The sequence below is a fragment of the Camarhynchus parvulus genome, chromosome 5 (assembly GCF_901933205.1).
Source record: "Camarhynchus parvulus chromosome 5, STF_HiC, whole genome shotgun sequence".
NCBI lineage: Eukaryota > Metazoa > Chordata > Aves > Passeriformes > Thraupidae > Camarhynchus > Camarhynchus parvulus.
The window spans coordinates 27,912,910-27,935,283 of record NC_044575.1 but is presented as its reverse complement, the minus strand read 5'-3'; the positions used below and the strand labels follow the sequence as shown (position 1 = coordinate 27,935,283).

General features: G+C 41.2%; 1 protein-coding gene across 5 annotated transcripts in view; it reads left to right on the top strand.

The window, feature by feature from the left end:
* SMOC1 (SPARC related modular calcium binding 1) overlaps window positions 1-22,374 on the top strand; it is a 128,103-nt gene that overhangs the window by 15,479 nt on the left and 90,250 nt on the right. Inside the window, exon 1 of one of the 5 annotated variants that reach the window (XM_030949938.1) lies at window positions 9,564-9,630. The exons of the other annotated variants lie outside the window; for them this stretch is intronic. Within the exon in view, the coding sequence (XP_030805798.1) occupies window positions 9,568-9,630 (63 nt within the window). The 5' untranslated portion in view covers window positions 9,564-9,567. Of the gene's footprint in view, window positions 1-9,563; window positions 9,631-22,374 lie in introns of those variants that run through there. 5 annotated transcript variants of the gene reach the window in all.

The window sequence follows — 22,374 nt, the reverse complement described above, 5'->3', positions numbered from 1 at the left end:
TTGTCTTCTGGTTGTGAGGCTGGAGTTGGATTTAGCCACTTGCCTTGGTGATCAAGTCTGGATGAAGAACAGCTACTGAAGGTGATCTAGGTAACTCTAGCCTCCTGGTTGAAGTGCTGACATATTGTGGAAGTGGAGCAGCTTTTAGAGTGTAGAGCTCTCATTATGATACTGCAGTTGCTGACAGCCAGCCTATGCTGGCTCTAGGGATGGACCACGCTGAAAATGGACTCTTTGTTTCTACTGGCTTAGCACCTCTAGTTATCAGGCAATTTAAAACACTTGGAAGTGCTTCAGGTGTTCCTTCTGTGCCACATACTAGTGAATCAAGTAAGGATAACCTTTGAAATAGCTTCTAAAAGCACAGTAATTAAAGATTCCATGGCTCCTTGCAGCTGTTATCTTTGGGAGACTGGACTCTCAGCTTAGTGACAGTAGGTGCATTTCTCCTGTTTGAGAAACCCAACTTCTTCATTGTTCTCAAAGACTAGTTTATTAACTCATCCCACCATCCATATGCTTGTACATCACTGGATTAGAGGTGTTGGTTCAGTGATAGTACCTGGTATTTGGCTCTAAGCAAGAGGCAATGGTGACTTAGGAGCAGTTAAGTGCACCAGCTGAAGTCTGGAAGTGCTATTTACGAACTTTAATGCTCTCCTGTTATATAACTCCCGGGGAAAAAGGATTTACAGCTCTGATGTTCGGCTTCAAGTTAAAGATAAAGCATTGCTTTCCTTTCCTGTACTCTTAGGGGCTATACTGCTACAGCTATGCTTCTTACCCTCTGTACAGAGTAATGAGTTCCAAGTGTTTTTTTTTGTTGTTGTTGTTTGTAATACAAAGTTCTTCATGCTGGCTCCTTCAAGAAAGAAGAACTTGTGTGCACTCACCGTGAGTTGACCACTAAGGAAAGGAACAAAGGTTAATATCTACTAAAATCACGGTAGACCCCTAGTCCTAGGTTTGTGTTAAAAGTTGCAGTGTTCTGTTACGATGTTCCAGCCAAGTGTTACATGCATTAGAAGTAACTTTACTTCCAACGAAGAGTAAGACAAACTATTTATTTAGCCTTTTGGAGTAGGCTAAGGCTCTATGTGGAACTTGTTGAATAGAGAGGATTTATCCCTCCCTTCCCCGTGAATAGGGGCTATGTCTCAAAGCAGGAGCAGATTTCTTTGCTAACGTGCAGTGATGAAGACCAGTTCAATGTGAGACTAGTTAAGGGTGTCTTGGCTGACTTTAGTTGAAGACTCTACTTTCATCACAGGAGCACTTTGCTAGTGTCCTGTGCTGGCAAAACTTCCTATCTGTGCTGCACCTAGTGTAGGTCTAATTGAACACAGGGCTATCTACAAGAGTTTATCTTCTAGAAGAACACTATCCATCTCTCCAGCAGAGATCTGGGATGACTCGTATGTCCCAACCTTGGCATTATAATTAGTTTTATCCTGCCACTTGTTTGGAAGTTTTCCCTGCAAACCTAGTATAGTGGTTAGTGGATAGATCCAAATTGTTTACATGTGCTTTTGGACTCTGCAAGGATGCCCACCTTTGCCAGCAGCTGTACAACACATATCTATGATCTGATAAGGGTATTGCCTGGACTTCATGAAGCTGGTTATGACCTGGAGGTGCTTTGAACTGGTATACCTGGTCATATTGTATTTCCACCTAATGAACTGCACCATGGGATTGTATCACACTGGTTATGAAACTGCTGTGTGCTGCCCTGGGCAAGGTGGTTTCAAATTGAATGTGGAGCAGCACTTGAGGGGATGATGTGGCTCCTCAGAACATGGAAGAGCTATCCACAGTGCACTAGGAACTGAATTTTCAAGAGGTGTTGGTGGATGGCTTTGGCCCCATATGTATTCTGAAAAGTCTTCGTCTGAATAGGGAAAGGAAACCAAGCCCTCAGGTGTGGTGAACTAGATCTAGCCTAGCTAGGGCATGCTGTTAATTTAGGCTCTTAACATCTACATTCTCTCTGCTATTAAGTCCTATGACCAACCCGTGCAAAGATTTTGACAGCTGCTTTTTACTTTCCATTGTCAAGTATTTCAGTACTTCTGTAAAGTAGAATATTGAGATGATTCTGGTGAGTGCAGGACTTCTCTGTTCATCTGTTACTTGTTAAATATGAATGCAGGATTGTCAGTTGCTTTCAGTTCTTCTTGTTTAGGTTTGCAGCATGGGAAAGTGGAAATCTGTCCTGGTGTCTGTAAACACAGTATGTTAAAATATTGTCTGCAAGTGTGAACAAGGCCCTTGATGGAAATGAGGGAAGTAGATCTGGAATTTGTAGCGAAGTTGAATTTAGCCCGGAAGGAAACGAGAGATTGTTGCTGTCTGCATATGAGGCAGAGAATGCTCAGAAATCCTTTCTGCTGTCTAAATTACCGAGGGACTTGAAATGCGATGGCGAAAACTTGACCAATGTACACAGTGGTGTGTCAGGGTGGGAGTATGTGGGTTGATGTGATTTCTGGCTTGATTAGGTGAATTGGCTGATGTAAGCTAAAGGCTGAAATCTTGCATGGGGGCAGTTATGATAACCATAAGATGTTTTTATGTGGTTGTAGGCACGAGCATCCAGTGGTGATGTGATGCCTGTGGAGAGGGAGCTGATAGGGAAGTGTGAGTTCCCTAAGAAGCAGAGGGCCATGTGTGTCCCTGGCCCAGAATCCTGCCCTCTCGTGGCCCTGGCTGGGCAGGGAATGGCTGCCTTGTGACCCGGAGCACCAGCCTCGGGCTGGAGGGGTGTGCTGAGCACACAGCTGTGCTCTAGCGTGTGAGAGAGATGTGAGGAGGAGCAATGGAAATCATCCAGGAAACACCTCCCAAGCTGAATTATTAAATATTATGGGATGCCATCCAGAAGCAAGATCTGGGGGTACTCACACCTTTTTAGTCTGAGAATAAAGCTTTTCTGAGAGGAGCCCACTGTGGAAGAGTGGCAGCATTCCCTTCTCTAAGAGCCTGGAGGTTTGAGCAAAGAATCAGATACTTTGATGGTAAAATGGAAAGCTAGCCAAGACAGAATTTCAGAATTACACAGTGCGGAACTGCATCAGCGGTGTGGTAAAACCTGTTTTACCTCAAACCATGTAGATAAAATGCACATCACTTTATTTGCAGTACCATGGAAGACTGTGCAGACTTGGGAACTTGGTCTGTACGTGCAAGTTAGCTACAGGTGTGCTCTCCTAACCTTTAGGTTAATCTCCTAAAGGAACTGCTTAGCTTTGAATACTGTTGCCTGTGTGCTCTCTAACACTTTCTTGGTCTTTTGAAGAGTGAAACTTAGGATATTCAGTGTTTGTGTGGCTATAGAAGGTTAAAAGGTGTTTGGTTGCATAATTGGCTGTCTCTACTTGCTTACTACCAAGAAGGAAAACTGGTATGTGACTTGACTTTCCAAGATCAGAACTGCTTGTGAGACTCTGCTTTTAAATCTAATCTTTAAATTTTCTGTGGCTTCTAGTAATGATGTATTAGTTCAACATTCATTCAGCATGCTGTTGGTGAAAGCTAATTAGATGCTTTAATTCCACTTGAATAGTCTGCCTGACCAATAATATAATTAATTGACCATTTGTGCCATTTAGAGGTGTAGGCATTGGTGTGCAGCATACTGATAAGGTATCTCAGTCATGGCCTTCTTGCATGCTTAGTTATAAAGTGCTTTGAACTGGAAATTGAACAATTACCTCTGGAAGTAACTCAAAAAGGCTAGTGGAAGATGTAGCTAGATGATAGTACTGAATGAACAAAGATTGAGTTATGCATCTGGCTTTTGAAGACAGTCTCAAGTCTCATCTGAGCCTGCTTTTGGAATTGAGGATCGCTGTTCTGGTAATTTGCTCAGGTTGTTTTAAGTTGGACAACTCATGAGTAGCTTCAATGTGGTCAAAAACGGAGCCTAAAATGCAGTAAGACTTGTATTTTCTCTTTAGACTGTGTTCTTTGGAGTGGTGCTCCCCCAGTGTGTTAAGGCTTTGAACCTTAGGAATTGAAGGATTTAAATTCACTAGGCTTAGGATCTTTACTCTTCAACAAAGTAAATCACAGGCTTTTTAAGGACTTTGTTTTAAAGGTACCTTGTCCTATACTAATACAGTGGGTGTATAATTGCCAAAATACACACCTGATGCTTATTTTTTCTGTTCAGTGCTTTGTTTACTTCAGAGTGCAGCTGTTGAACAAACTCAGTGTGGTGTCTGTGTTTCCTTCCAAGCCTACTGCAGCTTTGCATTTCCTAGTTACAAAGTATCTAAACGTAACTTGCTGTGCAGTACTTCTGCACCCACGGGGCTGGATGACTGAGGAGTTACAGCAGATGCTGACTACTGCATCAGTCTCTACGAGGTGGGCTTGTCCAAATAAGAAAGAGGTGAAGATAGAAACCAGGGAGACTTCTGCTCAAGTCTAGTAACTGAATTTAGCAGGTGAGAAAATCCTTTAAGGCTCTCAATCACTCTTTCAGCAGATCTTTGCTCCAGTAATTAAGTGTTGAGTCTGAGCTGTTCAGCTTCTGGTTTTATCATGAATACTGCACTTGATTATGGTTGTGTGGCTGCATTTATCCAGCCAACCCTGTTTGATACTGGCCTTGGTGGACATTGCTGTGTTGGATGGGGAAGAGCAATACTGAGGTGGCAAAACAGTTCCTAAAGCAGGCATGCAACTTCTGTAACCTCTTTGAGCACTTGGCTTGGGTTCATCTGCCAAAGCCTGTAACTGCTGGTCTCCCACAAAGGTACATGCCTGATGTGATATTTTTAACTCTGGGCTTGTCAGCAGCTGAGTGGATTTCTTTGAGAAAGGGAATGATGTCAACAGTACTCCTACTTGATTCTTCTCTTCCTGCATAAGTATACTATGCTGGATTGTCAAAAGTGTGCATATTGTGCCACAAATCTGTTGAGTGGGAACAATCCAAAGGAATTGCCCTGAAAGTTTTCAGGAAGAAGCTATGCAAGTTGTAAGCCATCTTGAGAATTAAATGCCACATCTGACTGGGTACTTTCTCTGTTCTTGTCTGTCCCTTTTAGATTGAGGATTTGAAGGAGGTCTTTGCCTTTTTGAATGTGCTTCCCCATTGCTTGTTTTGGGATGCCTTACTCTATTTCTGTTACTAGTTAAGTGGATAACTGTTTATTTTTTCTTTTGCAGAGGAGCTACCATGTGTTTCTAGCCTTAGGGCTGAGAGGAAGTGCCATCACTGGAAGCAAAACCAAACTCATCCTTCACTGCCTCTCCCAGTGCTTTCTATGCCACAGGTTAGTTAGGTGATAGCAAAGGACAGTGTCTCAATCTTCTGTGTTGTGCTAACCTCAAAGGGTACTCCTTTGAGATCCTAAATGGTACTTGGCCCTGCTGTAGTTGTGTTGGTGCCCTGTTTACACTTAGTTTGCCCCAAAGGTAGGACAGAGAAGGCAGGAATGTCAAGTATCTTCAACTTGTCAGAGAATGTGATTAGGTAACTTGAGAGGATTTTCAAGTCTTTCAAACAGTGAGTAAACATGTCAAATGTGATGGAAAGCTCCAGACTCTTACATGGATGCTCTAAGTCTCTGTCAAACTTGGAGCATCAGGATAGTGTTAAATTTCTAGTTTTGAGCAGTCTCCTTTGATAGGGAAGGTACCAGCTGTTGTCAGAAGGATAAGCAGGCTGTTGCAGCTCAGTGAAGGAATAACTTGCCTCTCTGCTAGTGAGGGTTAGTATTTTATGGTTTTTGGGTAAGCTAGTAATGAAATTATAAGTTAGTTTTATAACAAAAACTGGCATGTTACTCTTAGGTGGAATTTGAGACTTGGATCCATGCAGTTTAATTCTTGTATTTAGATTATTACATGTGTAACCTCTTTAAAAAGCCCAAACAAGTTAAGTAACTCCACAACAAACATGCCACTTAGCCACTCAACTGGACTGACTCTAGCTTTGGTACCTTTGGTTCCTTTTTGCATATTTCTACCCAACCTTTCCTTGACAGATAAAAAATTGAGGATAGTACATAGTGGTAATCTGTTTTGTCCACAGTGCAACACTCATGCAGGAGTATAAGAGAACAATGATAGGTTTTTGGTTAACCCTCCCTCTTGAAAGGTGTTGCCTGTACTGGTTAAGTTAAAGCAATAGCACCATTTCATTCCCTGCTGTCCAGTGTTATCCTCTTATTTCCTATGTTAGACACTCAGGCTGAATCAGCAGGTGCTTCCCTGTAGTTCAAACACTGCATGTAAATGAAGCCACAGCTGTAATTGCTCAGAGCTAGGAGGAAAGAGCTCTGAGCTGTGAGGAGTTAACCAAGTGCTACACCTGACCATAGTGCTGCATTATCTGCTCTTGGATGTGCTTTTGGTTGGTAACTATGAACATGACTGGAGGCTGAGGGAGAATAGCTTACCAGGCATTAAATGCCTGAAGATTGTGCTCTCTTTTATCTTTTCTACTATTTTGTTTTGTGAATTTGAGTGAGTTACCATCTCTAAAGCTTTTCACCTAGAGTGGGATAATGCCTGCCTTGCAGGTACGTGTCAGGGCCCTTTTCCTAGTAAATGTGCTGTAGTCCACAGATAAAAGAAGTCTTAGAAGTGCAAAACCTCTGAAGCTGCACAGCATGCGTATGATATATCCCCATTAAACAGCTATTTGGCAGTGTCTAATGCAATTTCCAGTTAAAGAGGGATGTTTTAAGCTGGTTTTTTTTACCAGTCTTCTTTATTTCATAAGAAGCAGCCAAGTATGTATCCTGTTGCATTTGAAGGGATCCTAGTCGTTCCTGTTCCTAAGTAGGACCTCAGATTATTCTTCAAGTGATGCACAGCACCTAAGAGAATTCCTGCCTGAAAGCTCATACAAGAGCAAAAAATGTTTAGGGTGTTTTTGTGTCTATGTTGGCTTGGGAGCTGCAGAGTTGGAGCTCCTTGCTGCTGTAGGCTTGGGTACCATGTTGGTACCACATATTATTACCATGTAAAACAGTTCTTAAGATAGTAAAAAGTTACAGGATTTCTCTGGTGTTTCTGATTTATCAACAGTTTAATTTCATTAAGAATAAATAACTTACTTTTCTCAGGCAACACTTCTTCACTCTTCTTGGGAAGAACTTAGGCTTAGCAAGCTGAAGAGGTCAGTGGATCTGAGAATCCCAATTCCATGTGGTTAGGACACAGACATTCTTCCAGCTCCTTAACCCAGTGCAGACAGTTTAGATGGTAGGAGGATTTCTAGAGGTTAGTGAATGGTTCTGCTCATGATGACTGTAAAAATAAGTTCTCTGACAAACAAGCTGTTGAAAAAAATCTCGAGCTGATTCCTTTATTAACAAGACACACAGCAGCAAGAAATTTAAGGAATTGTCCCATTCAACTACCTACTGTCTTCTGACTACTAGTTTAATTCTTTGATATCTGACTCTACAAAAATGAAAGTAACTTCTGCATTTGGAGAAAATATCCTTTGCATATATGGACATTTCATAAAGGTAATAGAAATACCTGGCTGAGTAGTCAGAACATCTGTGAAGAAAGTTATTTTAGGAGCTTATCAAGTGCTTATTAGGCACCTCAAAACAGACCTGAAGTGGTATTTCTGCAGTGGAAGTGTGGTATATATTTGTGGGGGACAGTTTGCTGTGGCTCTAGCATCCTGTATTCCAGTTAGTGAACTATGCTGTGTGAATGCAAAAAGTAGTGTGTTCAGGATTGTGGGGTTGCTGCTTTTGATGGGCTGGTGCAGTTCAAAGGGGCAGAAGAATAGCTACTTTTTGGTGCTCATGGAAAGAAGAAGAACGATTGGCGTGAGCCTGAAAGGGGCAAACTTTATCAGAAAAGACTGTTATGCTGGGGAAATGATTTTAAGTAGAAAATGGAATGAGGTGCTCAGGGACGAGGTGATAAGTCTTAAGTCAACAAGCTAGCTAGAGTGAGCCTGCCGGGCAGGTCCCTAATTATAGATTGCCTGAATGAATCCATTATGGCACAAGTCCATATGAGTAGCCATTGCTATGGATGTTGACTCCCTGTTTTGAGGAATCCTGGCTAAGTACTGAGAAGATGATGAGCAGTTCCAGTATCTACTTCTGAATCTATCATGTGACATCACTATGGGGAAGGGCTACTCCAAACCAGTAACAATCTCTTTCTGCCTGAACTATTTAATACTAGTGGGAAGAATTTTATTTGAAAATAATGTTTGTCATGGGCTGCCTCTGCTGCTAAAGATGCTTATGCTTGTAGAAAAAAGATGAGGAAAGATTAGGATGGGGTTGTCTTTCCTATGTACTTACCATGTGCCTAATGAATTTGACCAATAATTCAGGTTGATTGCTACCCAAATTATGCTAACTGTAAAATTTTGCAAAGGCCAGGTGATTTATGCATCATCCTATATGAGCAATCTCCTGGTTTTGAGCTAAAAATTCTTTTGTCTCTTTTTCCTTGCAGAGCACTGTTTTGGTCAAAGTACACTTTTTTCCTCTTTGAGTTGACACAAATGTTGGACAAGAGCTCTTTTCTGTATAAAAATACTAAAATAAGAGCTACTGCCATTTCACAGAATTGTCAGGTCCTTGAACTTTCCTACGAAAACAACAGTAATCATCTTCTAACAAAAATCTCATCTCTAAATTCACATTATACTGAGTTTCTGTGAGGATGCTGCTTTCATTCCTTGGTTTGATCTCTTCCCAGTTCAACCTAAGCCTCTTTCTATTAGTACTTAGTCACCCAAAGCATTACACACCTTCAGAGCATGCCAGTTCAGAGAACTGACTTGAAGAAAAATGTTTGGGGCAAGTGTTATTATCACAAGGTGACCCGTGTTTTGGGGAGACCGGGCACTCCAGCTTTGCTTTGTGCTCTTTAGCAATTCATTCAGTAACAGGCTTTTAAGGATTCATACTTATATCCTGGCACTTCTGTAAAAGCTTCTTTCTATGCTCAAGGATATATGCAGGTCCTGCTTCAGGCTTTCTCATGCAGGTTAACTCACAGAAATAGTCCATTTGTTGAGTGCAAACTCTTGGTTTGTCTAATTTAGAGAACTTCAGGTGATCCCATTTTAAGAAGAATTCTCAGATGTAGATACCACTGTGATACAGGCCTCACACTTTGTAATGGAATCTACTTCTGGGTATGAGCATGGAGAATGGTGAGAAAAGCAAGGGATATAAATCTGTATTATAGCCAAAAACTGCTGTCAATCTATTTGTGTGCAAACTTCAGACTTTCCTCCCTTGCACCTTGCTCACAGGTATTCAAAATCTGGCTCTGGTTTTACCTCCTAAAGTGTTCCCTCCCTTTTACCTAGGGGTGATTGATGACTAAATTTTCTTGCAGATGTTTTTCTAAGAAGTTTGTGTTTCTAAGAAGTTTCTAAGTTTCTAATTTTCCTAAGAAGTATGTGCTTACTAATGAGGGAATTCCAGTAAGGGAGGGGGAGGGAAGAAGGAAGTTCCTTAGCTGAGCCTTAACAGACAGACTTGGAAATTGCAATAAATCCTAGTCCTGTGTGAGCCCTAATGTACTTGTGCTCTTAGCAGGCTCTGGTGACACTGGATGAAGCTAGCTGAATCCAGAGAGTGGAGTCTCTGCAGGACAGCTAGATACTGTTTTCTGATGGTTTGTATTTTCTTAAGAATAATTCAAGTTTGCATTTTTTTTTCATATTCTTTTCCATTCTGCTTTTATTTTGGGTAATACTAATGCTTTCTTGACGCTGTCTTGATATCCAGGTGTAACTGTTGTGGGGTGCTTCTAAAAATCTTTGCAAGAAACTAGGCTACTGATTCACTGCCCTGTGCCAGCAACTCCGTGCTAGGCTACACTTTCCTTTCCCTCTTACTGAAAATAATTAGGAATAAAATCTCAGATTTCAAGATGTAAAATTTGTCATCTGGCTTGACGATCAAAACCGCACCAACACTGAACTGACTTATTTCTCTGTAGTCTGGAGTCAGACGTCCTGGAAAACAAAGGAATATGGTGGTACTTGAGCTGCAACCAGTTACAGAGGGTTGGGGATCAAAATAATATCCAGTGATAGAGCTGAATTACTGAGTATAATTAGGGTTTTTGAGGAGCTTCCTCAAAAATTTAATAACTTCCTCCTTCTACTTGAATTCTAAATGAGAAGCTGGCTAGTGAAATTATTTGGGTTTGTAACTGTAAGTGGAAGAAGAGAAAGGCCCAGGAAGCTGCAGAAGTTCAGATGAAGGTGGAGGACCTAGAATACTGAGGAGGGGTAGAAATCAACTGGCAGCCTGGCATGCAGATAAACCTGGGGAGAAGGTGCAGGAGCTGGTAACAATATTTGTACATGTAAGATGTTAATGTAATTGCTAGGGGGAAAATGTCTTTCCAGAGTCAGGTACAGAGTGGTGTTTCTGTGTGAGAGCTGGCAGACTTCAGCTGGGAGGATCAGAGATGACTCTTCATGATTTTAATAGTTTCCTCGATGGTTTCAGTGTTTTCCAGTTAGGCACTGAAGGGGGGCAGATGAAATGTGTAAGATCTGTCTGAAACTTAAAAGGAGCAAAGACCAAGTGTCAGCAAGTTAAGAGTGAGAAAAAGGGAGTGTCTAGTTACAATGAGACTTGAGTAGAGAAACATATGGAGCAAACAGTCATGGCAAAATCAGGATTGATAAGGATAAGCAACTGGATTCAGTCTGGAATCTTTCTGGTGCCTATATTTTTAAGGTCCAGGAAACCTTATAGCAAGGCCAGACACACATGCATTTCTCATGCACCCATTAAACCAATTTTAATGAAACTGTCACTCCAAGTTCTTAAACCCAGATATTTCTTTTCTTGGGTAACAGTTGACCTAAACTGACCTAGTATCTGCCTGGAGTCCTAGCAAACAATATAAATTAATTTTTTCTTAACTTTTCCCTTCCTATTTGTACAGGTGGATTTCCTTAAATTTCTTCAAGTTGATTACCCCTCCAGTTATCTCTTGCCTCATGGTGTAGACCAAAAAGCTTGTAAAAAGTGGAATGATATTTGATTCAGCATGTCAAGATTTTTTTCAGGTGAAACTAGGATTTAGCAATGTTTGCTAAGACAACTAGTGCCTGGGATAACTCTTCATCTTGAAGAGGTTCCCAAGCTCAAGGGAGAGGAGAAGAGAGAGTTCCTTTGCACCAGAACAGGCTCCTCCTCAGCCAGAAGCCTGCTGAGAACAGTCTTGCTAACATTTATACACTTCTGAGCTGCTTTTTGGGCGCTGTGTTCCACTCACCACAATCTAGGCCTTCATTATTGCTATCTATCTACCTGTTTTTAAATGAACCTCAACTGGGGCATGCAGCACTTTATAGCTATGGTGACTAGACCTTTCCTGAGGCTTACTTTTGAGCAGAGTGAGGGTGTGTAATTTGTTGTTGTTGTCTTATTTGAATGAGGAAAAATAAATGGTGTAATTCTTGGATGGGTGGCTGCAGGTGAATGGGGAGAAGTGATAAGTAATATTTCACTTTCCCTGTTCCCTGCCAATGCTTGCCTGCTATCCCCTCAAGCAGTATAGTATTGCATGAGCATTAGGCAGCCTACCCTTTAGTTGTGCTATTCAGTGATAAAGCAAGTCCTGCTGCTTCTGATCATTTCTGCTGGTGTCACTTCTTCCTGGGGTCATCTTCTGACTGGCCATGGTCCAGGCTGCTGTGAAAGTGGGCAATTTCCTCCAGTCAGAAGAGGAACCTCAATTATTTGGGTCAGAAAAGCACATTTCTTCAGATGAAATTGGCCCAGTAGCCTCTTAAGCTATAGAATGCACAAAGAAAGAAAGAAAGCTGCTTAACCCTTTACAGAAGCTCGCTGTACTCTTCTAGATGTGGTGATGGTGTGAGCACTCTCCATAGTCTGAAGCAGTCACAAAGCTGTATGAAGTTGGTATCACAGCCTGCTTTAAGTCTGTCAGCTAAGAATGTCAGTTTGGTCTTTGTCCACTGTGAGAAGCCTGACCAGTGAGCCTGAGTATGTGTTTGTACTGAGGCCAGGTCTTAGACCAGACAGAAAGAGATCCAGAAAATCTGAGGAATCCAGATAAAACCGCAGATGTTTTCCCATAGCTTTTTCAATAACATGCCCTGAAAAGGAAGATGAGAGACTGCAATAATCTTGCCAATTATCTGTGTCAAAGATTTATTGTGCAAAGGTCTCATATTTGCTTATATTAAGACTGATATCCTGCTCCCTTTGGGGAGGCAGACAGCAAAAACAGACTGATATGTATATTAGAAATTTTTTTAGCCTCCACTAGAGAGATGCACAGATCGCAGCACAAAGTTGGTTGATCACTTCCAAAACCCCAGTGAAGGGCAACTGGAGGAAAATTACCCTGGCGAGTGCTGTGTGAATTTGAACTAGAGATGGCTACTTGTATGGAATGCTGTCAGTCCTAGACAGAACAGCTCATGTGTGACAATACCAAAAAAGATACCAAAGATATCCAAGCCCACTGGCTTGGATAGCTTTTGACTGCAAGGGGCTTGGTGACAATGAAAGTTAACTTCATTTGTGTTTAAAATTAAATACTGTAGAACTGGAAATACTCAAAACTTATTTCCCCAGAAAATAAGGAAAGTATGTCTGCTTTTAGCAATAAGGAGGCAGTATAAGTATTCTGCAGCTCCTCACAAAAAGTATGAAAAATTCAGTGTAGCTGGAATTGCCCTTTCTGTAGCTTGAAAGTAAACACACTAAAATAAACAGTTCTATAGTACAAAATGTTGTGAAAAAGCTGTCACCCTGAGAGTGAACAGCCTGTATTAAGATCAGTCACTAACACCTTTCTTCTTGGGAGTGGGGGGTTAAATGTATGTATAACACTGTGGGAGGAAGGGAAGTGCTTTGGTGGAAAAGGGATTTTGTATTTTGCTGGGGAAGCTCGTATCAACAGTCTGGGGCAGCATCAAGATACCTGTAAATATTTCTTCATTTGAAGACACTACTGTCCTTGCTTCCCATTCTGCATAATAAAACTGCAGACCTCATAGCAGCAACTTGACAGCTTAGAGATGTATTCCCCTTGCTCTAAGAAAGACACTGAAGGGCTGAAGTGTGCCCAGAGAAGGACAGTGAAGCTGGGGAAGGGTCTTGAGCACAAGTCTGAGAAGCAGCTGAGGGAGCTGGGGTTATTCAGTCTGGAGAAAAGGAGGCTCAGGGTGACCTTATTGCTCTTTACAACTGCCTGAAAGAAGACTGTAGCCAGGTGGTGGTTAGTCTCTTCTTTGAGGTAACAAGTGACAGCACAAAAGGAAATGGCCTAAAGTTGCACCAGGGGAGGCTTAGATTGGATATTAGGAAATGTTTTTTCACTGAAATTGATGCTGAGTATTGGAACAGGCTGCCCAGGAAAGTGGTTGAGTCACCATCCCTGGAGGCATTTAAAAGATGTGTAGATATGGTGTTTAGGGACATGGTTTAGTGGAGAACTTGGCAGTGCTGGGTTAATGGTTGGACTTGATTATAGAGGTCTTTTCCAAACTAAATGATTCTGTTCTGTGATTCCTTGTAGAGCTCAGCAGGAGAGGTTCTGCTGGGAACATCGTACAAACCACATCTGTCAATTCAGTATGGAAAATATGCCTGACCTGTATAAACAGATTCTCATGCAAAAGCAGGTTTTCATGCTAGTGTGAAGTAATATTACTGGGTAGTTCAGCAGTAGTGCTGAAATAAAACATCTTACTTCCAAGCTCTATTGGAAGACATGTGAACTGTACTTGAACAGTCTGGAAAACCTTGCACACTAACAACTTACTAGTTTGAAATGGTGTTGCCTAGTTTGGCTCTTCAGTGAATGGCAGTGCTGTAGAGATGCTTGACCTGTTTTTCTTTCCTCTCAAAGTTCAGCAGTCAGCACCTAGGTTACTGCTACAATTTTTAAGAAAGGCACAAGTAATTACTGTAAACAAGTCCTGTCTGCAGGAATCAGGAAGTATACTTACTCTTCTGAATGTTGTCTGACAGAAGATGATGGCATTGGAGCTAACCATGGTGCCCCTGACAAGGGTTCTTCCTTCTTGCCTCACGCAAGCACATTATCTTAGAAGTGTTTCTCTGTAGCACTTCAAATTCCTGAAGCAACCAGTTCATGCATCTTGTCTGTTATGGAAAGGTTTTTATCATATATTTAGACCGTCATAATAACTGACTATTTTTTTGAGCCAGGAGTGGAGAGCAGAAAATGAGTTTCATGCCAGCAGAATGGAAGTTCCTATCCTGAAGCTTTTCTGCACAGCAGCTTCTTCAATTTGTGATCCAGAAAGATCTTGGTAGGGGGGAAAGCTTCTCTGCTACTGCCTGTGCTGTCCCAAAAGGCTATAACTGCCTGACAGTCAAAGAAAGCATTGTCCAGCACTTTTTTCCCAGGGCTAAACTCTGGATGGTTATGCCTACAAAACTGAGGGAAGCATTTAATTTAAATTTAAGTAGAAATATGAGAATTACTGGTAAACACTGTAAAGTACAATGCAAACAGAACTACAGAATGAAGTAATGAAACAATGAATCTTTCCTTTAGGGAGTTGGAAGGAAAAGTTAATTTTTTCTGACTTTTTATAGGGCTTTCATTTTGCTTTTGTACTTCCTTTCCTGATTCTTTCCCTCTTGGTCTAAATTCCTGGCTGGCACGCTTTTTTCTTGGTTATCAGGGTTGGGTTATTTCACTCTGAATTTAAAAGTTGCCTTGTGTTTAATGTGTCTCTCTGGGTCACTGTAGAATACACCAAAGTGGGTTTGGTCCTTGGAGCAGTGAGTATTAAGCCAAGCCTGGGATACTTATGATGTTGACAGCATCCTACTCAAGGGCTATTCAGGAGACTCTCTGCTGGCCTGCTGAAGCAAGAGTTAAGATTTTAAATGGTCTTTTTAAAAGTTGTCGTCTGACTTGTAGAAAGCTGAGTCTCTGAAGCTACTTGTCTGTAGATCAGATGCATATGATCTTAATGTTAAGTAACTGCATGTGTTGGTAGGTGGGCATCACTACTCAGTGAGAGGTAGGGGGAGTCAATAGTACCTCATGGCAATTTACTGAAGAGTTAATTTATCTATTAACCAAACAGTTCCCTTCTGGTAAGGAAAATGTCTTTATTGTTGCCAATTAATCTATAAACCAGAAGTCCAGGGATAACACATCCTCTATGCTGTTAGGAAAAACCCTTTCTTTTTTAACAGTACTGGAATAATGTTAGTAATAAACGTAAGAAAGCTGCTGCTGCTTTCACAAGCTACTCTGTATTTAATAAGAGTACATGATATTATGTATGAAAAAGGTGAAATTCCAGTCTTTTCTTCAGTTCTAATGTCTCTGACACTTCAGAGGAGTAATACAGCAATGGGGGCAACTTCCTTTATTACTCTGTACAGCTTTGAGACCTGTGGGTGCTGTGAAGGCTGTTACTCTGTATAGCTGATCAGGCCAGAACCCAGCTCTGAACAGCTCTCTGGAGGTGGCAGGGTAGGCCTGTACAAGGAGATGTGTCAGTTCTGTCCCCAGACAGTCCTTCAGAAGCTTTGGCACTGGAGTGCTGATGATAGTAAATGTAAAGCTGCATGAAGTGGGGAGAAGCTCCTGATGCAACCATCTTCAGTTAAGCATTGTATTTGGATTGTAAAGGGGTAAGAATATAGTTAAGGAAAGTGAACCCTTGAGTGTTCTCAGTATCTCCTTTTTTAATATCCCTTCTGTGCAATGGAATTTCAGACTTGGCATTCATTTAGTATGTGTCTCCTGATGGGCAGCCAGCCCTTGGTAGGTTTTGAACTAATGAGATCAGCTATTTCTAATATCTACTTCTTGGTTCTGCTGTTGGCAGCAGTTACACCAAACATAATGAAGGCTGGATGCCAGCTTCAATTTGAATGCCTCTTTCAGCATTTTTGAGGAATTGATTTAGGGACCAAAGTTTGTAGAGCTATCAAGTTATAATGGGTGGCATTCTCCATCCTGGAAGATCTACAAGGACAAATAATTTGTGATGGAAGAAGTGCCCTTGTATAGTTTTATTTCCATTGGAACTCAACCCTGAAGATGTGGCTGCCAAACTGAGTTTGTGAACTATGTTCAGTTATCATGTCTCCTTATGAGAATATCTTCTAGCAGAATAGAGCAGTTCCAGAGGTGGTGGTGATCTTCATACACCTGCTTTGTCTACAGTAATAGTGTCTAATACATATGGCTGTGACTGAAGGGTGACAGTGGTTGTGGTGTAGACTAGAAAGTGGGGAAAGGGTATCTGGCTTGAGGTAAACTCAGTTGTATGTCTGGCTGTAAGTACTTACATAATGTGCCTTTTGTGCATGCCAGAGGGATTGGTGCTTATGTAGGAGACAGTGTTCAGGAGGTTATGAAGCCATCTTTGGTAAGACTTGCTATCTGCTTGTTGCAGTGGGCAGTCTCTGGCGTGGCTAGAAACTTTTGTTTTATTGGGAAAAATGGGTTATGGTAGGAGAACATGTCATTTTTATCTTGCTAGTTTGGGGTATTTAGAAAGCTTATCAACCAGCTTGGAGACTCCACTTAGAGTAGGTGCCCACTCTTCAGCAATAACACTGTGCAAGTAAAGGGCAAAGTACTTGGAATTGTTGAGAGAAAGACAGCATGATAAGATGCTTAAGAGAAGGGGATCCAGGTGAATTGATGGCAGGTGATGATGACAAATTTTAGAGGCTTTGGGTTTAAAAGGAAGCCCTTTATACTTATCAGGCTACTGATGAAAAATCAACAGAGAATTTGTACTTCATCAAACAGCTTATTCATTTAAGAATGCTTCAGCAAAGCTTAGTTGTCATCAGACATGCTTGCATTTTATGTGTAACCCCACAGAACATACCAAAGACTCACATGGAAAGCTTATATCAAGACTATTCCAGTACTCCAAGCTCTTGCATATGGGGAAGCAGGATTCCTAGGCTGACTGCATAGCCAGTCCTGCTAAAAGCAGTGCAGGAGGGAAAATAGGCTCAAGAAAGTATTATTTCACAGCCACTTTCTGTAAGTGGCTAGACTTCCCACAGAAGTCTACAAATCCTGGAACTGACTTTTAGTGGTTTATACAGAGGAGAGTAAGAAAGTACTTCAGTCTCCATGATTTGAGACACCTGGGGCCAAGGGGGAAGAGTCTGTGCAATGGTTTGAAGCATTCAGTATGCTAATGTTGGGAAGCATGGGGATCACTCTTCATGGAAATCTTGCTTGAATTACTGTCCTTTGTTGAAGTATACACCTGGTATTACTTCAACTCTTCCGCTTTTCTGGGAAATTCTTTTGAGAAAAACATCCCATTATGATGGAATTGCTGACTTCTCACCTAGTGACAGCACAGATTTGTAATCCTGCTACATTTGCTAGTGGAGATCAACAGCTTCAGCTATCATTATGACAGACTAAAGTAGGGGATATGGTTCCTGAGAGATTAACTTGGCATAAGGTATACAGTAGGGTGTTTTGAGTTTGTTTTTTGAGTTATGCTGAATAAGCACGGGACTCCTTAAACTGGAAAGACTGGATTGTATTATTAAACAATACAATTTAGTGAAGACAAGATTCCACATTTTATATTAATGGAAGTTTTGTTATTGTCTTGGGACAAGAAGTTCATTGCTTGACTGTTCAAACATTTGGATTTTCTATCTGGTTCAACATATATAGTAGCAAAGGTAAAGAGAAGAAATAGTCCAAGTTAAACATACCTTTTCTTGTCAATGTGTTTGACAAATTAAATATAATCTTAAATTTGTTCTAGTCTTACATGTTACCTTGGTGCAGGAATACTTTGAGTAGGAGAGTGAGTTTTAACAGAAACTGAAGTAATTACTGCAAATAAATTAAATAATTCTCTACCTTAATACTGCCAGACTTACTAGAAAGATTTAAAAGTTGTGTGTTAGAAGTGTGAGACTTAAGATGAAGTTCCTGTTTTGTGTTTAAGTTTGGGTTTTCTCCACTGTTCAGATGATTGGTGTACTGAACTTATGAGATGCTTAAACTTGTGACTTACAAAACTGAAGTTGGATTTTATGAAGCGATACAGCCATGTGGATATAAAAATTGTGTGGGAGAAGGGATTATTTTAAAATATGAAATGAATTTCTTGTCCCTGGTGTCTCTGGCATTTTCTTTCCCACAAGTAAATGTAGTTAGGCACTTCCATAAACTTGCATGTCAAAAACAAAAATAGAGAATTTTAAAAGTTCACTCTTTGACTGCAATGACTTTTTTTTCTATGAACAATGAAATCACAACAATAAAAAACCCAGAGAGCTGCTCTGAGATGAAGTGCAATTCTAAGGGTTTCTCCCAAACCCTTGGTGGGCTCTTCTCCCAAACCTTTGGTGGGCACTTCAAATCCTCCATTAGGCAGCTTCTCTGGATCTAGTACCTCATCTTCTAAAAACAGAACACAGCTGCTGCATCATGTTTGGGGATCAGTTTGCAAAGAAAACGAAAGTATTATTTCCTAGCTAAAAGTAATCTAACAGATGAAGCATAATCCTTAAGCGCTGCCTTTCATTGTAGTGGCTTACACAAAACAAAGCTTGAGGAAAGGAAAAATCACTGAAGAAAAAAGAAGTTTCTAGGCTGTAAGAGCAAAAAACTGTCTTGAATTCAACTCATTCAAATAAATCTAGATTTTGCTGGCTTTGCTGTGTGCTCCCATGCATTTGCTCAGCCTTTACCATCCTCAAGCACAGGCTCTGTGCTTTGAACCCATTCTTGTTTGCACAGCTGGAGGCTTGGGGTTGAAACATAAGTGGTGCTTTAACTTAGGCTAGATTCTTCACTTTTCAGGAGGGGTGACTCAAGGAATAAAAGTATTACAATATCTTTCTTTTAAGTACCTTCTACCTGGGGGAAGTGCCCTTCTGAAATTTGTTGGAAAACCCTTAACTCTTAAAAACTGTATAAAACTGTAGGATGCTAAAAATCTCCACCCAAGGAGTGGAACTTCTTAAGATGCAGGACTTTGAGAACCTTTGTCTTAATAAGTTATCCAGGTGCCAGTGAAGTACAAACTTGTGAGTGTTTCCAGAAGGGTATATTAAAATAAATAAATCTCTTCCTTCCCCTGCCCCAAAACACATGACAAACTTCCCAGGAAGTTGACTTCAAAAGCCTTTTTTCACTTGCTAGATTCTGAGGCTGCGTGGGCACTTTCAGGACAGAGGCTGGACAGCCCAGTCAGCTGTTGGGAGTTTGGTGGCTCTGGTTGGTATCTTTCTGCATATGTAAGACTGCAGACCCTGAGAGAGTTTTTAAGACTTTCAAATTCTCCTCTTTGTATTGCTAGAAGTGAGGCATTTTGGGTCTCCGGCTCAGAACAGGATCTCTGACCCCTGTAAAACCTGCTAGGATTATGGTTCCATGGCAGGAAACTTGGCTGAAGTCCAAAACCAGTGGTTGAAATTAAAGTCCTTGTGCCCTGTAGGCAACCTGCCATGGGGCTGAGAGTCTAGCCATGATTAAAACTGGAACTTGGCTCCAGTTCTGCCTCCAGAATGGCTGCTTGCACCAGTTTGGAGCCTGAAACCAAGGCATAAAAATGTGAAATGACTCTTTCCAACAGCAACAAAAATGTCGAGAAGTTTATAGTCTCCCTTAATGTGTAAAATGGTATGGTTTTCCTGAGGAGTTCTCTCTGGGAAGGAGAGAACTCATTGCTCATTTGTACTTAAGTCAGGCCAGTCTGAGTACTTTGACTAATCAGTGGGTGATCTGTGCCACATGAATATACCTAGATGAATCACCTTTCCCAAGATGTATTCTAAGGGTCTTCAAACTTGAAATCTGCCAAAACAGGAGTAAAGTGTTGCATGTGCTGTTTTGTCTATCTCAGTTTTGTTAGGCAGCAGCACTCTGCAGTACTAATCTGAACTGAAGCTGCTAAGTAGCAGAGGCACCTCTGTTTTGATCTGTAGTGAACTCTAGATTTGTTTCTCAATAGATTTCCACTTTCTCACGTTTGTGTCATTTGTGTCCCTTGCTCCCTCTTTTCCCTGAAGCCTTGCTAAGGCATGTTACTGTGGTACTACAATGCCTTGGCCATTTCTTGTTACCTCCATCACAAAAGGCTCTGCTGTTCTGTTTGTGCTTATAATGTACCCAGATGGTGAATAGAATGAGTGACCACCAAGCTCATTTTCACTTGTGGGGTCAGACCTTTTTCTGCTAAATAACACGAGTGTTCCCAGCTGCTGTGCAGCTGCAGGGAGTCTGCTTTCCTTCACAGACATTAAAAACCCTTTAATCAGTGTTTGTTGTTTGTCAGCAGTGGTGTTGAGGTGTGGAGAAAAAGAACAGATATGCTTTGTTGGCAAAGTTAACTTCATTCTGACCTCTTATCTTCCCTTTTTCTTTTCAAGTCTGAAGAAGTAGAAAGCAGTTTGGGAAGTGGTTTCTGCAAGCACCTGTGTAAATGTATTTGCTAAAGGAGGAGGTTTGTGTCCTTATACAGATAGAATGTTTGACATAAAAAGATGCTCTGAGAGCTGCATTGAACTGGAAACTCTTTAGGGGAGGGACTCAAACTGGCTGGAATAGGCACTGTGCAGACTCCCTTAGTGTAAATAAATGTTACATAAATACAAATACTGTTGCTTAATACTAGTGTTACTTATCTTAGTATTGAGTCTATACTCAGTGGATCCCATTTGCAATCTGGTCAATTTTAACTTTTTCCTGTTAAATAGATTATTCCTTCTAGTTTTGGAAGGAGGTTTGTTCGTTTCGTTGTTTTTGTTTGGTTTTTTTTTTTTTAGCTGGGGTGTTGTGTTTGTGGTGGTTTGTTTGTTTTCCTTTTAGTTGTACTTTAATAGCTTTCTTCTCATGAAGGAAAAGGGAGGAGTTAAGAGCTGATAAGCTGTCTCCAATCCCGTTTGCTTTCGATGTAGTCTGTTCTGAAACAAATGGGAACACAGAAATCAAGAAGAAGCTTTGAAAAATTTCAGAGCTAAGATAATTATTTTCATCTTCTTTCTAGATTAAGCTTGGACACCTGCTGGTACTGCATATGTTTGCATGTTTGCTTTTTCCCTGAGTCCAGGTTTGCTCGCATTGTGTGTCTGTGTGTAGAGAACCAGGCACTGCTCTGTGAGTAGTGATTTTGTTGTTTGCAAAGTCTGTCTGTGTGTGCATCCTGGAGCTGTTGGGACATCAGGCTTTGATTTGAGCTTTGAAAGTAATTGTAGGACGTTTGGCATTAAAGGCAGAATATTTACCTTGCTGCTCTTCCCCTGGAAAGACCAGAGAATCACATTCCTGTCTCAGCTGTGTCTGGAGAGGTTGGGTACCAGGCATTAGGGCACATTGCTCACAGCCCTCAGCCCAGCTCAGCAGCATCTCCAGCAGTGACCAAGCAGCTCTTCTGGAGCAGAGCTGTGTCCTTGGGAAAGCAGTGCCTGTAGGATTTATAAAATAAAAGTAGGATTTATAAAACAAAAATCAAACTGACTGTATATGGACTGTGGTCCTAGCTGTTAAAATTACAGAGCCAAGGGGTCTCCCCATGGTAGACAAGTTTTAGCATTCATCCATTCTTTTTCTTCATGCAGCTGAAGTTGCTTACAGTGGAGGGTCATGCTCTTAGACCAGCAAAATGCTGAAGGAAGACTTTTTGTGCTGGGCAGGAGGAGATGGACGCTCAAAGCATTTAGTATATTAAATGTCTATGTGGTCTGTATTGACCATCACTTCTGCAGCATGAATTCTTACTTGCTAGAAAGGGACAAAGAACCACCATTTTATACCTGAATGCTGTCAGAGCTGCTGACCAAAGATGTGGGCTGTGAGCTACAGTGGAGCAGCTACCCTACTCTTAGGGGGAGTTTTCGAAGCCCTTCAGATCTCCTGGAGATATTGCTGGCCTTTCTGGCAGCGTGGTTTGCTTGCGTGAGAAGAACTCTGATCAGACAGGTGTGATCCTGGATCCTTCTTGAATTTATTGCAGACTCACACAGTTACAATCTGCCTGAACAAAACAAGCACCATCTTGTGCAACTACGTAAACCATTAACTTTTTTGGGCAAGGCAGGTGTGGCATCTTCAGTGTCTGGAAAGCACCGAACATGCTGTGTGGGCGCCCTACTGTAATCCAAATTACAAATGCTAAAAAGGCTTTTGATTTTTTTTAATTTTTTTTTTCTAATAACATGATTCTTGGCTTAATTTGGGTAGGCAAGAACTTCACAGACTGCATTGGGGTGCTCTGCATGTTTCCTCAGGCCCTCATAATTAATCAATGTCGAGTTGTTTCTTTGTCTGCAAGGAGGCACCTGAGGAAAGCTCTTCCACAGCCTTAGGTTTAACTTGTTTGTCAGCCCTGAGAACAACTTTCTATTCCTTAGAATGACAAAGGGGCGT